This window comes from Orbicella faveolata, unplaced genomic scaffold (genome assembly GCF_042242905.1).
Source record: "Orbicella faveolata isolate gen_17 unplaced genomic scaffold, um_ofav_v1 contig_12, whole genome shotgun sequence".
In the NCBI taxonomy this organism is placed as follows: Eukaryota; Metazoa; Cnidaria; class Anthozoa; order Scleractinia; family Merulinidae; genus Orbicella; species Orbicella faveolata.
The window spans coordinates 25,644,359-25,660,868 of record NW_028301539.1 but is presented as its reverse complement, the minus strand read 5'-3'; the positions used below and the strand labels follow the sequence as shown (position 1 = coordinate 25,660,868).

The window sequence follows — 16,510 nt, the reverse complement described above, 5'->3', positions numbered from 1 at the left end:
ATTTTCCCGGTATTCCATGGGGTCTTTCCAATATGGCGGGAGATACAACTCGATAGATGACACGATTCGATTTATTTTCCTGAGACATACTTTTCAGTTGTTTTCGCATGCTTTGAGGTGAGATTTCATGTTTTGAAAGCAACAAAGATGAGTGTTTTTTTTTCTTTTTAAATCAATGGCTCCCACACAACTTTTGGCAGTTTTGGATTGACATGAAATGAACCAAGTGCGAAGCTTCAATTTTTAAAAGCTTAATTAAGTTTAATAAGTTCTTATGCAGCTTACAAAGTGCTTTTATTTCCCCCTACTTCGATCCTCTCCTCATGAATTCATTAACAGAAATGCTGTTTCGCCCCCGTTTCAAACTAAATGCTACTTAAATGAAGAGACTGTTAGTTAGTATTCAAATTCCAAACGAGACTGGATTCGAATCCGAATCTCGAGCGCGCATTTTTAATATTGAGTCGTATATAAGTAGGTATCAGCAGGTGGTACGTGTAAAACTTCTTCTATTTTTCCAGGACGGTAAAATTTCATAGCACAGGAGCTGTTCTACAAAAAGGTAATATGGTGGACTGTTTAGGAGAAGCCAAGACCAGCTATCGTTATGCTGCTCCAGGTCAGTTTTCTTTAATAATTAATGCATTGTGTTCATGCTGAAAGGAGGTTCTTAATTACGTGTATTTGTGTATTTAAATTATGATTATATCATTTTATAGGGCGGTACACTGGACAGCCTTCACTTATTAGTCAACCTCAACTGTGTGAAGAGTGTAACAAAAATCAAGCTACAAAGATCCAAGAATTACATTCCTTTGAACCAACAAAAGAGGTTACCTGTCCTCATATACAATAATTTACATACTTTCAGCATATCTTATCAAGATTATATACACAATACAGCTTAATGAAACATAGCAAGATTACAGGTTGACTACTACTTGGAAAAAGAGTTTACCAATTATTAGAATGCTACTTGAGAACAAAGGATTACAATCTTTCTTTGCAAATAAACCAATGACAATTAAAGGACACAAAAAATAATTCTTAACAAAATTGAAAACCCAACAAAGTGCTAAGTGTTGCACATCTCCCAGAAATCTTTGCCATCTGTTGATTGGTTAGTTCCGATCATTATAAATTAAGTTTGCTTTTCAATGGTTTCAGCTGAGATGTGACAAAATGAGTTTTCAAGCTAAATTGTTTGAGTGAGATTTGTAATCCTTATAATTTGCCAAAAGAACCGAATCTCTAAGAGTGTATTTTATGCAGAGCAGTGAATAGTACTTGGTATTCTGTCAAACAGGCCCTTATTACATTTGTACATGTCGACACAAGAAAGCTGCCAGTCCATTGTTCTTAGTTGATGTTTTAATTGCTTAGTTTTCTTCTCGGTGGCCTGGTTTTAGTAGTCACAACATAACTAAGTGGATAAAGAAAATGCTAAATGACAATGTATATTGTTGTTAATTATTCATTACATGAACATTCATTTGCAGTCTGATTTTCATTCTGAACTTGAAGCCCTTAAACAGCTACTTGATGAAAGATATAGGCTGTGCCGCTCATGTCACAAAATTGTTAAGCATCACTTAAATGTACAAGCAATGGATCTAAAAACATTCCTACTGGGTAGTCATCTTCAGCAATCAAAATCAACACCAACAAAGGTAATGTACTGATCTTTTTATTGTTTAACAATAATTTCGCGTATCATTACATGACTTGTAGGTAATGTGAAATTGTTGTTCTTCACTTGTTATTTTGTCAGTCTCTTGATATATTATTATTAAAGGATAAATGTAGATGACAATTTATTTCCCGGTAAGCTTACATCTTCAACAGCATGTACAGTGTACATAGAGTTTTGATTAAAATGCAGGGTTGTTACAACTAGCCAGTTGCTGGTGAAAAATCACTATCTACTTCATGATCTTGGCTAGCTACTCTGCTGAGCTGTTCATATGATTCTTTAGAAAAAGATTGTAAAATAAGCCACTCACTCCAACTGAGAAACTGTCTACAATTTAAAAACTGTTGTGACAACCCTAAAAATATCCAGTCTTTTCTGGGCTTAATATATTGTTTTCACCTAAATGCTGGATTGATAGTCAAGTGATCACTAATAAAAGCTTCAGAGTTTATTTAGTATAAATGTGAAAGCCAGTAGGATTTCTCTTTGGGCTAATAGTGATTTGTATTTTAATTCAATTTGTGTAAAATACAATTCCAAGGTTAAGTAATAAGTTGAGTGCACATGTCACAAAAATAAAGAGTCAACAATTATTGCCTGTACTAGTTAGCTTGAGTATAAAATTATGCTCAAAATCTCCCAATTTCAACCACAGGAGATGACTAGAAACCTACATTGAGATTTTCATTATTAATCAGCTGGTGTGAAATTTGTTGAGGCTTAAAGTCATTGACTCATTGATTCTGTTTGTGAACTGATTTTGATGTTGTTTTTTTATAGCTCCTTAAAAGATCATCATCAGCAGAGTCCATTTTTCTTGTGTTGGTTCGGCTTACTTGTGTGTTGCTTACCTCCTTGCTGCTTTGTTCTGATTCACTCTCCAATGACCAGAATTCCTGCGGTAAGCCTCACATAGTCTCACATCATCTTGTTATTTAGTAAAGGAACAAAAATTATGACAGCAACCTTCCTGTAGGAAAATTGAATTGATTCTGTAGCGTTTGTTTGGTATAAGTTTTTATTCCATGTTCACTGTAATTTATGTTGATATAAATGTAGCTATTTTGGAATGCTACTTTGTACTTGCTAATGAAACATAATTTGTGTTATTGTTATGATTGCACAATATAAATCACCAGAATCTACAAGGAGTAAGAAGACTTCTGATTAAAAATCTTTAAAATCCTGGCATGTAAAGGAGATTCATCAAACACCCCTATAGGCCTGGGATTGGAATTCTAGAGGAGCAGGAATAGGATTGGATTGGCATTCTAGGGGGGAGGAACCTGTGGGGGCAACTCAACAAAGTTTTATAATGGGGAGGCGTCACTCCAAAGTCCAAACCCTTACTTGTTTGAATAGAGACATTACAGTGCCTTTCCATATATTTAGAGTGAACGTAATGTAAAACTCAGACGGTTTTCCCTATGCTTTTCTATAATCGAAGTGGTGAAATCTCTACCCTTTTATGTACATTTGGCTCATAAAAGGTACTTCTTTTTGGTGGAGCCTCCTTTCATAGTTGACTATGAAGGGTATCCCTTCCCTAGGGTTTGGAGGGTGGTTGAGGAGTGGGGGGGGGGGGGGGGGGGGACTCAGGAGTTCTGCATATATGTGGAAGGAGGCTTTGAATGAGTTTTGGAACGAGATATGGAACCACATATGGAATATTTTTAATAAGTATAACTTACAGTAATTGCTACAAATGTAGTAATCTGCAGTGAATCATCATTTACTTCTCCAGATAAAGCTCTTAATTTGTGGAACCTGTCTCACGTGATTGGTCACATGTATTGGTCCAATATTACCACCTGGGCAGATTTTACCAGTGCAGTGAAACATTTGGTGCTCCACGTTACCCACTCATTTAGAATTACAATGAGTTTGTCTTGGCAGAGAGGCTTGGATTTTATTAGTTGTTTATGCTGTAAGTGATGTTTTGATAACTAAGTCTATATAATACAACTACATGTACATAGTATTACATAACATAATATACACACTGAGACTGACTGTTCAATTTCAACTCACAGAAGTTATCAAATCGTATGTTACCTTGTAATGTATTGAAAAAGCTATGTCTGCCAGCATATGACTATTTTAGGTAACAGATCAAGCAAGGAAAGTTTTGTAACTTTCTTGTTTCAACTAAGCTCACATCAGTAAAGGTTACTGTCATTTACAGTACCGATCAGAAGAAACCTAACAGGGAATGTTTGACAGAACGTGTTCTTTATCCATTCTGTTCGTGTTCACAAACGTGTTATTTGTTAGGTTTCCTCTGATTGGTACTGTATTCAGAAAAATGTGGAATTGTCTAGTGACCAAAGATGGAGGTTTCAAATGTTAAATTTCTTTAAGCCATAATAATGAGTATTTAGCATAATTATTTCATGATGAAGTGTTTACTAGACTTTAATTAGTTTTGCATTTATTAAACGTTTTTAAGTTTAGTGTTACCAGCAAAAAGTTCAATTTGGTGAATTACCTGTGTATCACATAACAATGTACAGTGTGTATTAGTTGACTCTGTTTTTTATTGTATTATTTAAAGGTTTAGCAAAGAGACATTACCTAGGCCTGTCTTTGGTCTGCTTGCTGATAAATATCCTGATATTTTTAAAAAGGAAAAACAGGTACATTGCCAATAATATTAAAAAACAAACAAACTGCTCTAGTCTTGAATGCTAATATAAATACTATTCACGTTATAGGCTTTAAAAGTTATTGTAATTAAAATATTGTTTTTATGTTGGTGTCTGTGGTACTTTTTTTAAACATAATTTGATCCTTATTCTTTTTTATGTTGAGGTGAGATATCTTCTTATGTTTTCAGATTTGGTATTTTGATTTTGTTCTCTTGGACCTTGCTTTCTTCTTTGAGATGCTGGTGCGTTACTGCTAACCTTTGTTTCATTTCATTACTTAATCCTTTCAGTTCTTAAGCTTAAAATTTGTTATCTCTTGGTTCTGAGAATTTTGTCTCTGAGCAGCCAACATTGTAAAATTTATGACATAAAAGTTACTGTTAATGTTACTGTTACTGTCACCGTCACCGTTACCGTTACCATTACTGTTACAAATACCTGTTACTGAAAGACCGCACACTAAAAGTAGCAAGATGAGATGGTCAAGAGAAAATTGGAATGTCACGAACAGGGTTTTGAAGTGCTAATTAGTTTTAAAGTTACTTATCTCCCTTCCCTCTTTGTACTTTCAATGTCTTGTAGTGATGGGCATCACAAAAAATTCGGGCATCACCCTTTGCAAGACTCCCCCCGCCCCCCCCCCCCCCCCCCACCCAATGTAGATGTAGATGTATTCATAGATTACATATTGTAACCACCATATAACAGAGTTTTGGTCTTGACCTTTCAGGGAAATATTTTGGTTGAAGGCAGATTGTGGATGGCGCGTTACAGGAGCTGTATTTTGTTGGCTTTTAAGCACATGCTACTTCCTGTTCTCTCTTCTCTTGTACTCAAGAGTGCTGGGTGCGAAAAAGAAGAAAAGGTGACCGGGAAATACACTAAGGCCCCATCCACAGTACGCCAGAGAAATTTGAAAACGCAACTTTATTTCTACAGTTTGGCCTATCGTCCACACTAATCCGTCACGAAAACGGAGATTTTCAGAAAACGCTCTTCAAACTGGAGGAATTTGAAAACGCCTGCTTTGCGTTTTAGTGTGGATGAAAAACATTTGGAAAACGCAAACAATGACATCGCGATAATCATGAGATTTCCCTGATCGAGTTTTCATCAAACACAAATCTAAAATGACCGGTGATTGTTGCATTTTCAAATTTCTCCGCCGCAGTGTGGACGACCCTTAGTCATGCATAATGTTATGCATAATTTATTCTGATTATCAATCTTGAAGTGAAAGTTCTAGAAATTTGTAACAGGAAGTGATTAACACAAGTGAATATTTCAAAGATCATATCTTTGAACAGTGAAGAAAGATGTTAAGGCATGAAAGATCATCTCATTAATATACACAAGTTCGTAAAAATAAGGCCTGAATATTTTTCACGCTTTCTAGTCACAGCTGTTTATTAGTTGTGTACATTTCATGTTTCAAAAATAAAAAATAAAAATAAAAAAACAGTAACAGTGGTACCCATAGGCGTAAGTCTACCCTTGGTACAAGAGGAAAGTGTCCTTATGGGAGGTTAACCTGCGAGTAGGCTCACGGTGGAGCACAAGCGCGCGCGGCGTAGCGAGCGGCGAAGCCTCTTCACCAGACTCCTTCCTGCCGGGTCGCTTTGCTCTCTGCTCGTGCGCTTGACTCAACGGTGAGCCTGCTCGCAGGCTAATGGGAGGTTTCAGACGTAGTCGTGTTAGTTTGAATCATCAGCCAGGGGAAAAGTACACGTTTACAGTTGCTTAAGGGCAACTATCAAGTTAAGAAATAATACATGTGCTGCTCTATCAAAACTTCATTTTTGTCAACAGTCACAGATCGCAGTTATCACCACGTCAGCCATCCACTACTGAAAAACGCGACGCCAGTGATTCAGAAATATTGGACACTACTAATGAGGTGAGATATCTCTCTATACCATCCCCAAATTCGCAGTAAGCCAATCAGAAGCCGTGTCTACCGTCCTATGTCCTGCGGTATCAAATCACTGACTTGATATGGCCGCATTTGGGTACGATAGGTAACTTTTTAGTAAGCTTCGGCGGCATATCGGGCCCGTTTGTTCTCGTTCAGTTCTTATCATTTGTTATTTTTTTTTGTAGAACGAGCCTTCACGTGATAATACAGCGGCAGAATTAGACCATAACTTAAATGGCCTCACCCTAGGTTTGCCAATAGGAAGGCGGAGAAATGGCTGCAATACTCATTTATCACCAAGCAACTCTGGCACAACAGGTAAACACAAGATCTAACTGTCTTTTACTCAAACAATTTGCCTTGTAATTTGTCTCCCAATTCTGTTGCGCCGCTGTTACTTGTTGCGTCTTGAAGCTGGTGTGGTAGTAAAATTGTCACACAAGTTAGAGGGGACGTTGTCTAGTGTAACAACGCCTTAAATATTATTACTATTGACTTTCGTTAGATGTCCCCAATTAGCTAATCTATTTGACAATAAGACCCGTAGCCCACAAGGGCTACGGGTCAATAGCCCATGAGGCGAAGCCGAATGGGCTATTGACCTGTGGCCCTTAACTCATTTTCGTCTACCTAAGAAAATGGGCGTGGAAAAGGTCATAAGGTTATTCATTAATATCTCAGCAAATATTTACAGGAGAATAATCTACTATATCTCATTTAAAAGAGCATAAAAAATACTCTCTTGAAAAAAAAAGTTTTCCTTCATGGAAGCTAGTAGTAATTTTTAAACAATTTAAAGAAATCAAACTTCACAAAAAAAAAGGAAAAAATGTAAAAAAATATTTAAAAAATGTATTTGCACTCCACTGGTCAAATTTGATGTAGAAATAACTAATTTCCTTAATTTATCAGCAAACATATCCCGAAAACAGAGCGAAAAACCATCGAAACCGAAATTTTTTAGAATATTTTTTTTTATCTAATTAAGGGCGAAGGGTCTAATTGTTTTAGTATCACCCAACTAGTCGGACAAAAAAGGCAATAATAAAGTTTTTTTTTGTCATAAAAACCTTTTTTGTTTTTTTACAATACAAAACTTACAGTACTTACTTACAATGTGCGATACTTAAGCTATTAATAGTACTATACTCTACTTACAAAACAGTGCTTACTTACAATGTGAGATACGCTACTAACAATGCTGTACTTCTCTACTTACAATACAACACTTACGATACTTACAATGTGAGATACTTACGCTACTAACAATGCTATATTCTAGGATTTACTTATATATAAAAAAAACATACAGCTACTTGCGTTGGCGATAATAAAGTTAGCAAATGCAAGTTGAAGAAATATTTATTTGGGAATAAAACGAAAGAAAGTGTCGCGGTCGATTGCGCCAATTTCGCTACTCGAGGACTATTACTAATAGTCCTCTAGTAGCGTAGCCAATTAAAATACAAAAACCTTGTACCAGAATAATTTTTATTAAGTATATTTTATTTTGTATAAATAGTTGCCTAAAATAACGCTTAAAACAATTTCCCGCGGGAACTCGAGAAAATGAATTTCAAAATTCAGAGAAATTGTACAAACGCAGGTGAAATTTCATCCTCAGGTTCATTTCACCAGTTGTTTTCAAGTGTTTCATATGGACTTCAAAATTTGTTTACGGCATTTGGTGTTGTTAGAAATGATTTCTTTTGAGAAGATATTTAAAACTGTGGCACAAAAGTTTGCAATGCAATGGAAATAACCTAGGTACAAAGTTTTTGTTCACTTTTCACTCGAACTTGTGGTGGGTTCCTTCTTTAGCTAATCCCACTTCCTCGCGCGGTTCATGTTTTTTAATCACTAAGAACAACATTTGTAGTATACCTCTAGAGGGAAGAAATAGTTGACTATGGCCATGCGAAGTTTCTCCGAACAACACTATAAAAATGCTCGTTGAATGGTCTGTAATAGTCACGCAACAATGTCACGACATCTTCATTCACGGCGGGGTGGGGTCGTTCTTTGGTGTCGGACAAGCATCCAGACACAGCGTTTTGCCCGTTCTTTTTAGAGGCGGGAGCCAAACACGGGAAGCCCTTAGTTTTGTTGAAGTAGAATAATTTCTCGTCGATAAACGGCTTCAAGGCTAAGAAGTTCTCTACTTCTTTGATTTCTTGGACGGGATCTCTGAAGAGTAGTTCTCCACTGACGAAGTGAAATTGTTCAAGAGGGAAATATTTCATCCAGTTGTTCAGATGACTGGTGTAGACACCAGTATTCACTATTTCACTATACGTCTTAACAACGCTGTGTTTCGAATCCGCGGTAACATATTCTTCAAAAGGTTTCATCTCACCGTGATATTTGTCAAACAGCTCGGCATAATCTGAAATCGCTCGTACCGTTGGATCCCGCACTACTACCAGCAGTTTAACCGACGGGGACATTTTATAAATTAGTCGAGGAGCGTCATCCGAGATGAAATAGGCTGGAGTCCTCTCAATTACAATGTCAGCCTCCAAAGATAACGGCATTTGACTGCTGTACCAGTCAAGTCCAGTTTATGATTCTCCTGACGGTCAAAGAAGTGTACCTCTCTGGCGCAAGCCTTCACGCTGGGGTGGCGGGCTAAGATATCAAGGAGCACCCTTGTTCCTCCTTTCCTTACTCCGATGATGAGAGCCTTAGGGAGTCGGAACTGCCACCTCGCTTCGCCTTCGTCGATGCAGAGTATGCCCTCTGTTGCTGTGAGATTCTCCTCCTGCCGAAATGATGGAAAAGTGGCGAATAGCTGTACGTCTGGCTCAGGGGAGTTGGATGGCTCAGCAACATCGTCCTCTACGTTATGTGCACTAACCGTTCCGGGTGTTTCATACGGTTGGCGGTTATAAAACAAGCAGCATAAAACAGCGGCACAAGAGAGACTTGCGACACAAAAATATCTCTGTCTGAAAGTTCGCATATGCATTGTCATTCGTAGGGTGCTTCGTTAACAAGTGACCACCTAAAATCACTTTTTGTAACCGTCCCTCGGTTTTGCCTTCGACGTTGTAGTCACCCTGTGAAGAAACGCAAAGAAAAACCGATAAATCATTGCGGAAAGGCTCTCTGATAACCTCCGATACTATTATACTGCATTTCAGTTTTTCTGTTCGCCAACGCGTTATTCACAAATAGCCGCTGTTGTGTTTTAACAATTCAGAGATTATTTCTGGAAGGAAAATTAATCTCTTACTTTTAACGTAAATGTGTGCAGTTTCAATTTAAAAGTTTCTTTTAGGGTAGGGAGTCGCATCTGTTCACATTGAATTCTTTAAATTTGAAAGGGCCATTTCTTTGCAGTCGTTGAGCAAAAACTGCTTAAATTCTTAACAATATATATTATGATAACTTGTTAATGTGTTGTTATTAAATTTCTTTAAAGTGATTTTGAATTGAGTGTCTTAATTCCAAAACCAAAGTGATCGATGTGGCCAATCACAAAGGACACAGACAATCCAATGAACCAATCAAAACTCGCAGCAAATACATGAAGCTGACGCAAAGCGCGGGAAAACGTGATCGAGCGAATCACGATTGGTTTTGGTTTTACTTCTGATTGGTTAAGAATAAAAGTGGCGCGATTTTTTTTTACGCCAATCGCGTAGCGTGGCAATGCAAAACCAAAGCGTACTTTTGTATGGTTGGTCGTTTGTTTTCCTTTGACCAGCAGATAGATTCTGGTTTTTAAAGAAGCTGTTGAAGTAGATAAAGATATTGAAGCCGGTTTCGTTGTTCGATCCTTTAAGTTTCTAAATTTTGTTGTCATACCACAGTTGTTTCTCTAATGCGAGTGTCAAGGCCTTATACTGTTAAATGGTAATTTATGTGGTTCGTTTCCCCTTCAAATTGCCGTCGACTTTCCTCGTAGTAATTATATGAAAACAAGTGTAAAATTACGATTTTAATTTCCAATGTTTAGCCATGTCCGTGAAATAAAACGTTGGTTTTTTTTGACGATTGATATTTGTATTCAACTCTGAAATCATCACAGCATTTTCACATGACTTTACCTCGGCCGTATTGACGAGTTCCAGCAATGAACTTTGTCTCCTTTGTAAAGTGAGTTCGTTTTTATGATCCAAACATCTCGTTTTGTTTGGCAACACAAAATGGCTGGTCAAACAGTGACAGCACTCTATAAACATCACTAGCACATTGTATTCCAAACCAGTTTTAACCAGTTTAAACAGTTTGTTCGTGTAGATGACACCAAAAGTCTCGTCATGTTTCTGAATTTCATATGTTGTGTAGTGTTTTATTGTTTTATTGTGAAGATTTTCCCAGTTGTATAGAGAATTTTTAAAAAAGGCTGTAAGGACAAAAGCTGTCTTCCCTTTCTTGGAGTCATTCTTAAATTTATCATTCATCACCCATCTTCGTTGACATTATTTAATTTATGTTCAACGTCATCCTTATGTAAAGAATGTCCTCGAAGCCAACTGCATGGTTAAGACTGCGCAGTATTCGTTGAATATACTGACAGGTTTAGTCAATATCTAGTTCCACAAGGTTCGTCTTTGTAATGTGACGGTAGGTTTGATATATGGGCAAACTTTCACTAAATTGTGGCATCGAAAGCTGGTGTAAGAGCTATTGTTGAAATGTTCGCGAACCGGAAACTAAGTTAGAACTTTATAGTTAAGCTTCTTTCAACCAGCTGCAGTTGTATTATTCACCTGGTTTCCTTACACTTTTCAAGTGAGTTGTAACATGAAACCAAGCCATTAACAATTTGTTTCCGTCGTATTTTAAGATATACTCGTATGTTATTCACAACACTTAAGCTACATAGATGGAAGTTGCCGGTTACCAGCGCCACAAACAAGGTCCTTTTTAGTCCAATATTTTCTTCAGAATTAGCCTAAGACGGCACTGTTTAAACCTGTCTCCGGAAACAGAATCTCACATTCAAAATATAATGTCAAGGAACTAGGAACAGCGATATGTATTCAGACCAAATTAACCAAATGCAAGGTATTCATAAATTCTATGTTTTTTTCGAAAATGAAAGGCAAACATTTTGTCAAATAAATCGCTTCTGTTGCTAATGTGTTGTATGTCATATTATTTATAAGCCGTCTTTTTCCTGCCCTATCTCTTAAATAAACGTTCGCAACAGCCTGATTCTAAACTCGTGCACGGAAATAAAATATAAAGCTATAAACGTCTATGTAGACAACAAATTTAAATTAAAACTATCTAATACGAATTAGATCAAATTGCATTCAGCGCAGTATTAAAGTTAGGTCTCACCGTTAAAGTTCTGTGGCGTGCATCCGTTTCGTCGTGTCGTAAAAAGCTCAACCTTTAAGAAACTAGTTAACTGTCGTTCCTTGCTTGAATTTCAATAGTCTTTGTTTTCAAAGAGATATTCTTTGGACTGAAACAAAAGTGTTACCTGTCATAAAATAAGAATTCTAAACTCCATGGTTTTTTCATCGAATTTCAAAGTACTGAGTAATATTCGTGTTCCAACGTGAGAAATCTTTTGGTAATTTTTTGAAGCACACTCTTTCCTGGTTATACTGAAGTGTAAACTGATATCAAACACGCATCAAGTTATTAAATTGAAATGCAGACTATTTGCTTGAAAGTTGACACGCTACATTAACTTGAAAAATACGAAAACGCTTATTTGACAATCTCGTTGCCAAGCAATGCATCACAACTTGGAGAGCAGTGGCCAAGGCCTTGCCTGTCCCCGCACTCTATTGGCCGTTTGACATCTTTTTGTTGGCCTCGCATCGCTTGTCCAATCGACCACCATCAGAGTTCTATACATAGGAATATTGCCTTATGAACTATAGGCAGCTTTTCATGGTTGAGAAGTCCGGAAAACCGACAAAAAAATGTCAGCATTTGACACTGTGCGGGGTTTTGATCTTTCACTGGCTCAAACATTTGGAAAACCAATAGAAAAATGTAGCAAAGTTTTCAAAAATAATACTGGGTTATGGTTCGGCGTGAAAACTCATAAACTTTCCATGATTTTGTGTTCAAGTTGGTAGGTGTTCTTGTTAACTCATTAAACGCATCGCTTCAATGAAGCGTAGAATTACTATAGAAATGAAACTACTTGTGGGTCGATGCGTTAGAAATGCAATTATATCATCATTTGAAAGAGTTGGGGGAAGCTCGTAGAAAATTTAAATAAGACTTCGAAACAAGACCAATCTGCCTGAAGCTTTATTTGACTACTAAGAGATGCTGCTCTACAAACGTTTTTCATACATGTAACAACACGTCCTTTTTATCGATATAGTCTCTATGAACTGTTCGTTTTTGCGCAGTATAGCAGTTTGTACGCGAAACTTACTGAATTCTATGCTGTGCTGTATTCTAAAACAGCAATCTTTGATAATGGAGCTTTTTGAAAACGATGGCGTTGTGATAATCATTTAATTTCCCTGACTGAGTTTTCCTTAAATAAAAAATGACTGTAGATTGTTGCGTTTTTAAAGTCTTCCGGCGTAGTGTGGACGGAAAACATTTGATGCGTTTTCAGAGTGAAACCTTCGGGCCTGATGCAGTGGAATCCCAGCTTTTGAATACCCGATCATTCAAAACTCGCGATTCCTCCGTACCCTCCTCTCAGTCAAACACTTTAAAGTTTTCCCTCGATTTCTCGAACCACTCGACTTTTCAAACAGATTCTTGTTTCCCTTGGAGGTTCGAAAAATCCAGAGTCCACTGTAGTTAGCTAGAACATATTCAACGAAAAGCAAAACGCTGTTCTAACAGTGTATTCGTCTAGGGATAGATGCATTATTCCCGAAAAATGGTCTAAAATGCTTTCCAGTTTCCCTAAAAAAGCTATAAAATTCTTTTAAAAAATTCTATCATCCTCGAAAATTATCTTTTGTTTCTGATTGCTTGTTTGTAGATGGCTCACTCACCTCACTGAAATCAGCCATGCTTGCTTCCAACATGGTTGGCTTAATTTGAGTGGAAAACCGCTGATTACACTGAAGACACCACTGTGAGGTTGAGCCCTCAAGTTGGTTCGTGGTGACCAAAAATGAACACTTTCGCAACGTTTTTGCCAGTAGTGAGTAAAACTGTGACAATTGTCCTAGTGGGCTTCCAATTAGCTTTCAAGTATAACCTGGAAGCTAATACTGCTCTCAAATTCTACCAAATTTTACACGTCTAAATTCTCGAGATTCTCTAAAATTCTGTTCAGTGTCTAAAATTCTCCTAAAATTCCGGAATAATGTATTTAGCCTTATATTGTTCAACTTGTCATTATTCACTATACATTTTTTCCACAGGTTCCTTCTGGAATCAAAGTGTGGAAAGTAATGCCAAGGAGACGCCTTTAGTCTCCATGAGACAAAGACCTCTTATTATACCCGCCACGCTTCATTTCTCTGGCCTACAACAAGGACGATTTCCCGCGAGTCATACGCGAGAAGCGACAAATGGTAAATGCGTAACAAAAATGTTGACTCTCGAATGGATGTTTCTGGTTCTATCATCTAAGACTGTCCATGAAACAACGTGGCTATTCAAATGAAAGTCATATGAGCAATAGCCTCCATTTGGCGCTAAAATATGCTCGGACATTTGTCCGCGGACATTATCTGTTCCGAGAAGCGAACAGTTTTCCGAGAGCGAACCTTGAAGTAAACTGTGAGCTTCGACGAACATAAAATGTCCAAGGATAAATAGGCGAGCATATTTTTAACGTTAAATGGAGGCTATTGTGTTTATTATCCATCAAATGTTTTTCGCATCACGAGAATTGGGGGATTATCACCCGGATATTCCCCGGTTTTAGATGAAGCATATTCAGTCACATGACGCGTTTAGACTAATCACGTGCGAGCGAAAATACTTGATGGATTACAATAAGTGATACTCTCATTTTATAATGACTGTAATTCGGCATGGGAGTGTTTGTCAATTCTGAAGGTGAACAATACGATCTGGAGAGTGAAAGGATGAAAACTTCTGGTACAACAGGGAACCAAATGGAACGGATCAAAACCTTTCCTTTCGTTATACAGTTGAGTGTAAAACCTGTTTCGCCGTCGACTGAGTAACCATAAACCTTTTTCTTCGCGAGCGTAATTTTCCAGGAAGGCTAGAAGTTAAGACGATGGCTTTTGCACTCCTCGCTTGTTTCATTAATAGTTAATCGAGCTTCTTGTATTTATTTCAGTCAGTCGTGGTCCTTCAAGTAACTCTTATGGAATCTCGGATGACGACGCTTCATCGTCAGACGCCATTGACGAGGAGAACTCGATGCAGGTGAGAAGATGTCATATAGTAAAGTAAGTCAATATTACGCTGGACAGTCTCCCAGGCAAGGAAAACCGTCTCCACCACACCGGGTTTAAGCCCTGGCCGGGGTCTTAATGAAGCTCACTCACGATATTTTGAGTTATTTTAGCCACGCCTAAAAGTACCTTTAAACTGAAGGAAACCTGAAAATAATACAGTCGAACCTCTATTAAGCGGCCTCCTATTAAGCAGCTAACCTATATTTGGCGGCCAGCGGCCAAAGTCTCGGACAAAAAGGCAACGGCCACCCAGCGGGCAGCTTCTTGCCGTCCCAAGGGTGATTTTTTTTGTTTTATACCTCTGTTAAACGGCCAGGAAGATTTGAAGGTGGTTGTTTTTAGCCAGATGAAGGTGAAAGAATAACAATATGGAATACTGTAAAAACACATTTTCAGCAGTGTTTAATTAAAACAATCACAAAACAAAGTCTCGAAGCGTTTTTGTTTGTTTGTACAGCACACGAGCCAGTGTTGGGTTGACAGACACGTCGCGTCTGTACACGTAATTGTTTCTTTGGTTTTTGTTAACGTCATGCACCGTATTATAACCATCATTGTTCTATTTTTCCCCACTTGCATTTGTTTGTACTTATATTTGATAAACTGAAAGCTGAACCACGCCCAACGTTGTTTTCGGGTGAACCTCTATTAAACGGCCACCTCTATTAAGCAGCCAGTTGTCTCGCCCCCAAGACTGGCTGTTAAATAGAGGTTCGACTGTAGTTTACTAAGATAATAAAACACCAAAGAGATAATAATAAACCATAACTAAGGGGACAAGGATGATTAAGGATAGAGAAGATTAACACGGATTACAAACAACGGACTTTTAAAATTTAGGCTTAACTATCCAGGACGCGTGACGTGACGTAGCTCCTCAAATGTCCTGTGTTGCAGGCGTAAATGGGGAAGGGGTAGAGAAGGCGAAAAATGAGATGAAAAATAGAAAGGGACCTCTCTCCTAGTGTCCCCTCCTTTTGTCGGCGCTTTCCCTCTCCTGGGAAACTGGGGGCCTTAGACTGGACCCTGTACTCCCAGACTGCCCTTCTCCACTCAGGAATACAGATGGTATTGACAAAAATGACAGGATGTAAGCTGTGCTAGATGACTGTCCTATCCAAGTGGACTGAAAATTCTTGTAGCTGCCTATTGCTACAGAAACTGGAGATAAGCGCCGTACCTACAGCAACTTGGCTCAGACAGACGTTTTCTTGCAATTGTTTAGAGTTTGATCAAAGTTTTTCTACTCTATCCTTGACCGTTATATTTGGTAGTTACTCTGGTTTTGTTTTTAATTGGGTATTTTTGCTTGTTTTTTTTTTAGAAATCACCCATACGCAACGATAAAGGAACAAAACCAAGAAAGGCGAAGACGCTTATCCCGGCTCAGTCCTGTAAAACAGGATTAACAGGAATTCTCAGCGTCAAAACTTTCTTGCTTTTTGCAAGCGTACTTTTAAATGTGTATTTTATAGTTTTGTTCACCGAGTGGCCTGTCCGAATTTTACACTCACTGTGGAAAAGTTTTCAGAGATAAGTAACATTTTTCAACAGAAATAATATGTATCTGTCAAAACACAACGAAATTTAAATTATCTTTTGTATGGTTACTAGTTACGTGAGGATTTTGCAAATAAAAGAAACTTAGTGTATCTGAGGGCAACCATGACTGACCATTGCCCTTATCTCACTCTGCAGAGAGCGACAGGACAAAAAACTAGGGCAATCTGAAAAATAAGTCATGCTAATCAGTTTTTTTTTCAATTCTCGTTATTAAAATTGGATAGGAAGATCATCTGTCACTGCCTTGGGAAAAAACGCATCTTGAAATCAAGGCCCTGTCCACGGTACGCCGGAGAAATTTGAAAACGCAACAATCACCGGTCATTTTGCTTTGTGTTTGAGGAAAACTTAGACATGGAAATCT

General features: G+C 37.8%; 1 protein-coding gene and 1 pseudogene across 3 annotated transcripts; one reads left to right on the top strand and one right to left on the bottom strand.

The window, feature by feature from the left end:
• The first annotated feature begins 1 nt into the window (after position 1).
• Positions 2-16,235, top strand: LOC110053755 (uncharacterized). 2 transcript variants are annotated; one of them, XM_089282991.1, is made up of 14 exons: positions 2-117; positions 522-619; positions 720-832; positions 1,500-1,670; positions 2,474-2,594; positions 3,438-3,620; positions 4,248-4,329; positions 4,530-4,583; positions 5,072-5,206; positions 6,151-6,238; positions 6,442-6,574; positions 13,570-13,722; positions 14,463-14,551; positions 15,908-16,235. In XM_089282991.1, the coding sequence occupies exons 1-14, from the start codon at positions 17-19 to the stop codon at positions 16,118-16,120; spliced, it is 1,734 nt and encodes a 577-aa protein (XP_089139117.1). In that variant the 5' UTR covers positions 2-16; the 3' UTR covers positions 16,121-16,235. The 2 variants fall into 2 exon arrangements, with proteins under 2 accessions (XP_089139117.1, XP_089139118.1); XM_089282992.1 differs by lacking the exon at positions 4,530-4,583.
• On the bottom strand, positions 7,328-11,832 carry LOC110053754 (heparan sulfate glucosamine 3-O-sulfotransferase 1-like; annotated as a pseudogene). The gene is made up of 2 exons (XR_016205632.1): positions 11,552-11,832; positions 7,328-9,315 (listed from the first exon to the last, which is right to left on the bottom strand). The product of XR_016205632.1 is annotated as a heparan sulfate glucosamine 3-O-sulfotransferase 1-like (transcript).
• Positions 16,236-16,510: the final 275 nt, after the last annotated feature.

Coding starts and splice junctions, on each gene's coding strand:
- LOC110053755 (XM_089282991.1), top strand. CDS start 17: ATGGGGTCTTTCCAATATGGCGGGAGATACAACTCGATAGATGACACG. Junction 833..1,499: donor CCTTTGAACCAACAAAAGAG/GTTACCTGTCCT, acceptor ATTCATTTGCAG/TCTGATTTTCATTCTGAACT. Junction 1,671..2,473: donor CAAAATCAACACCAACAAAG/GTAATGTACTGA, acceptor GTTTTTTTATAG/CTCCTTAAAAGATCATCATC.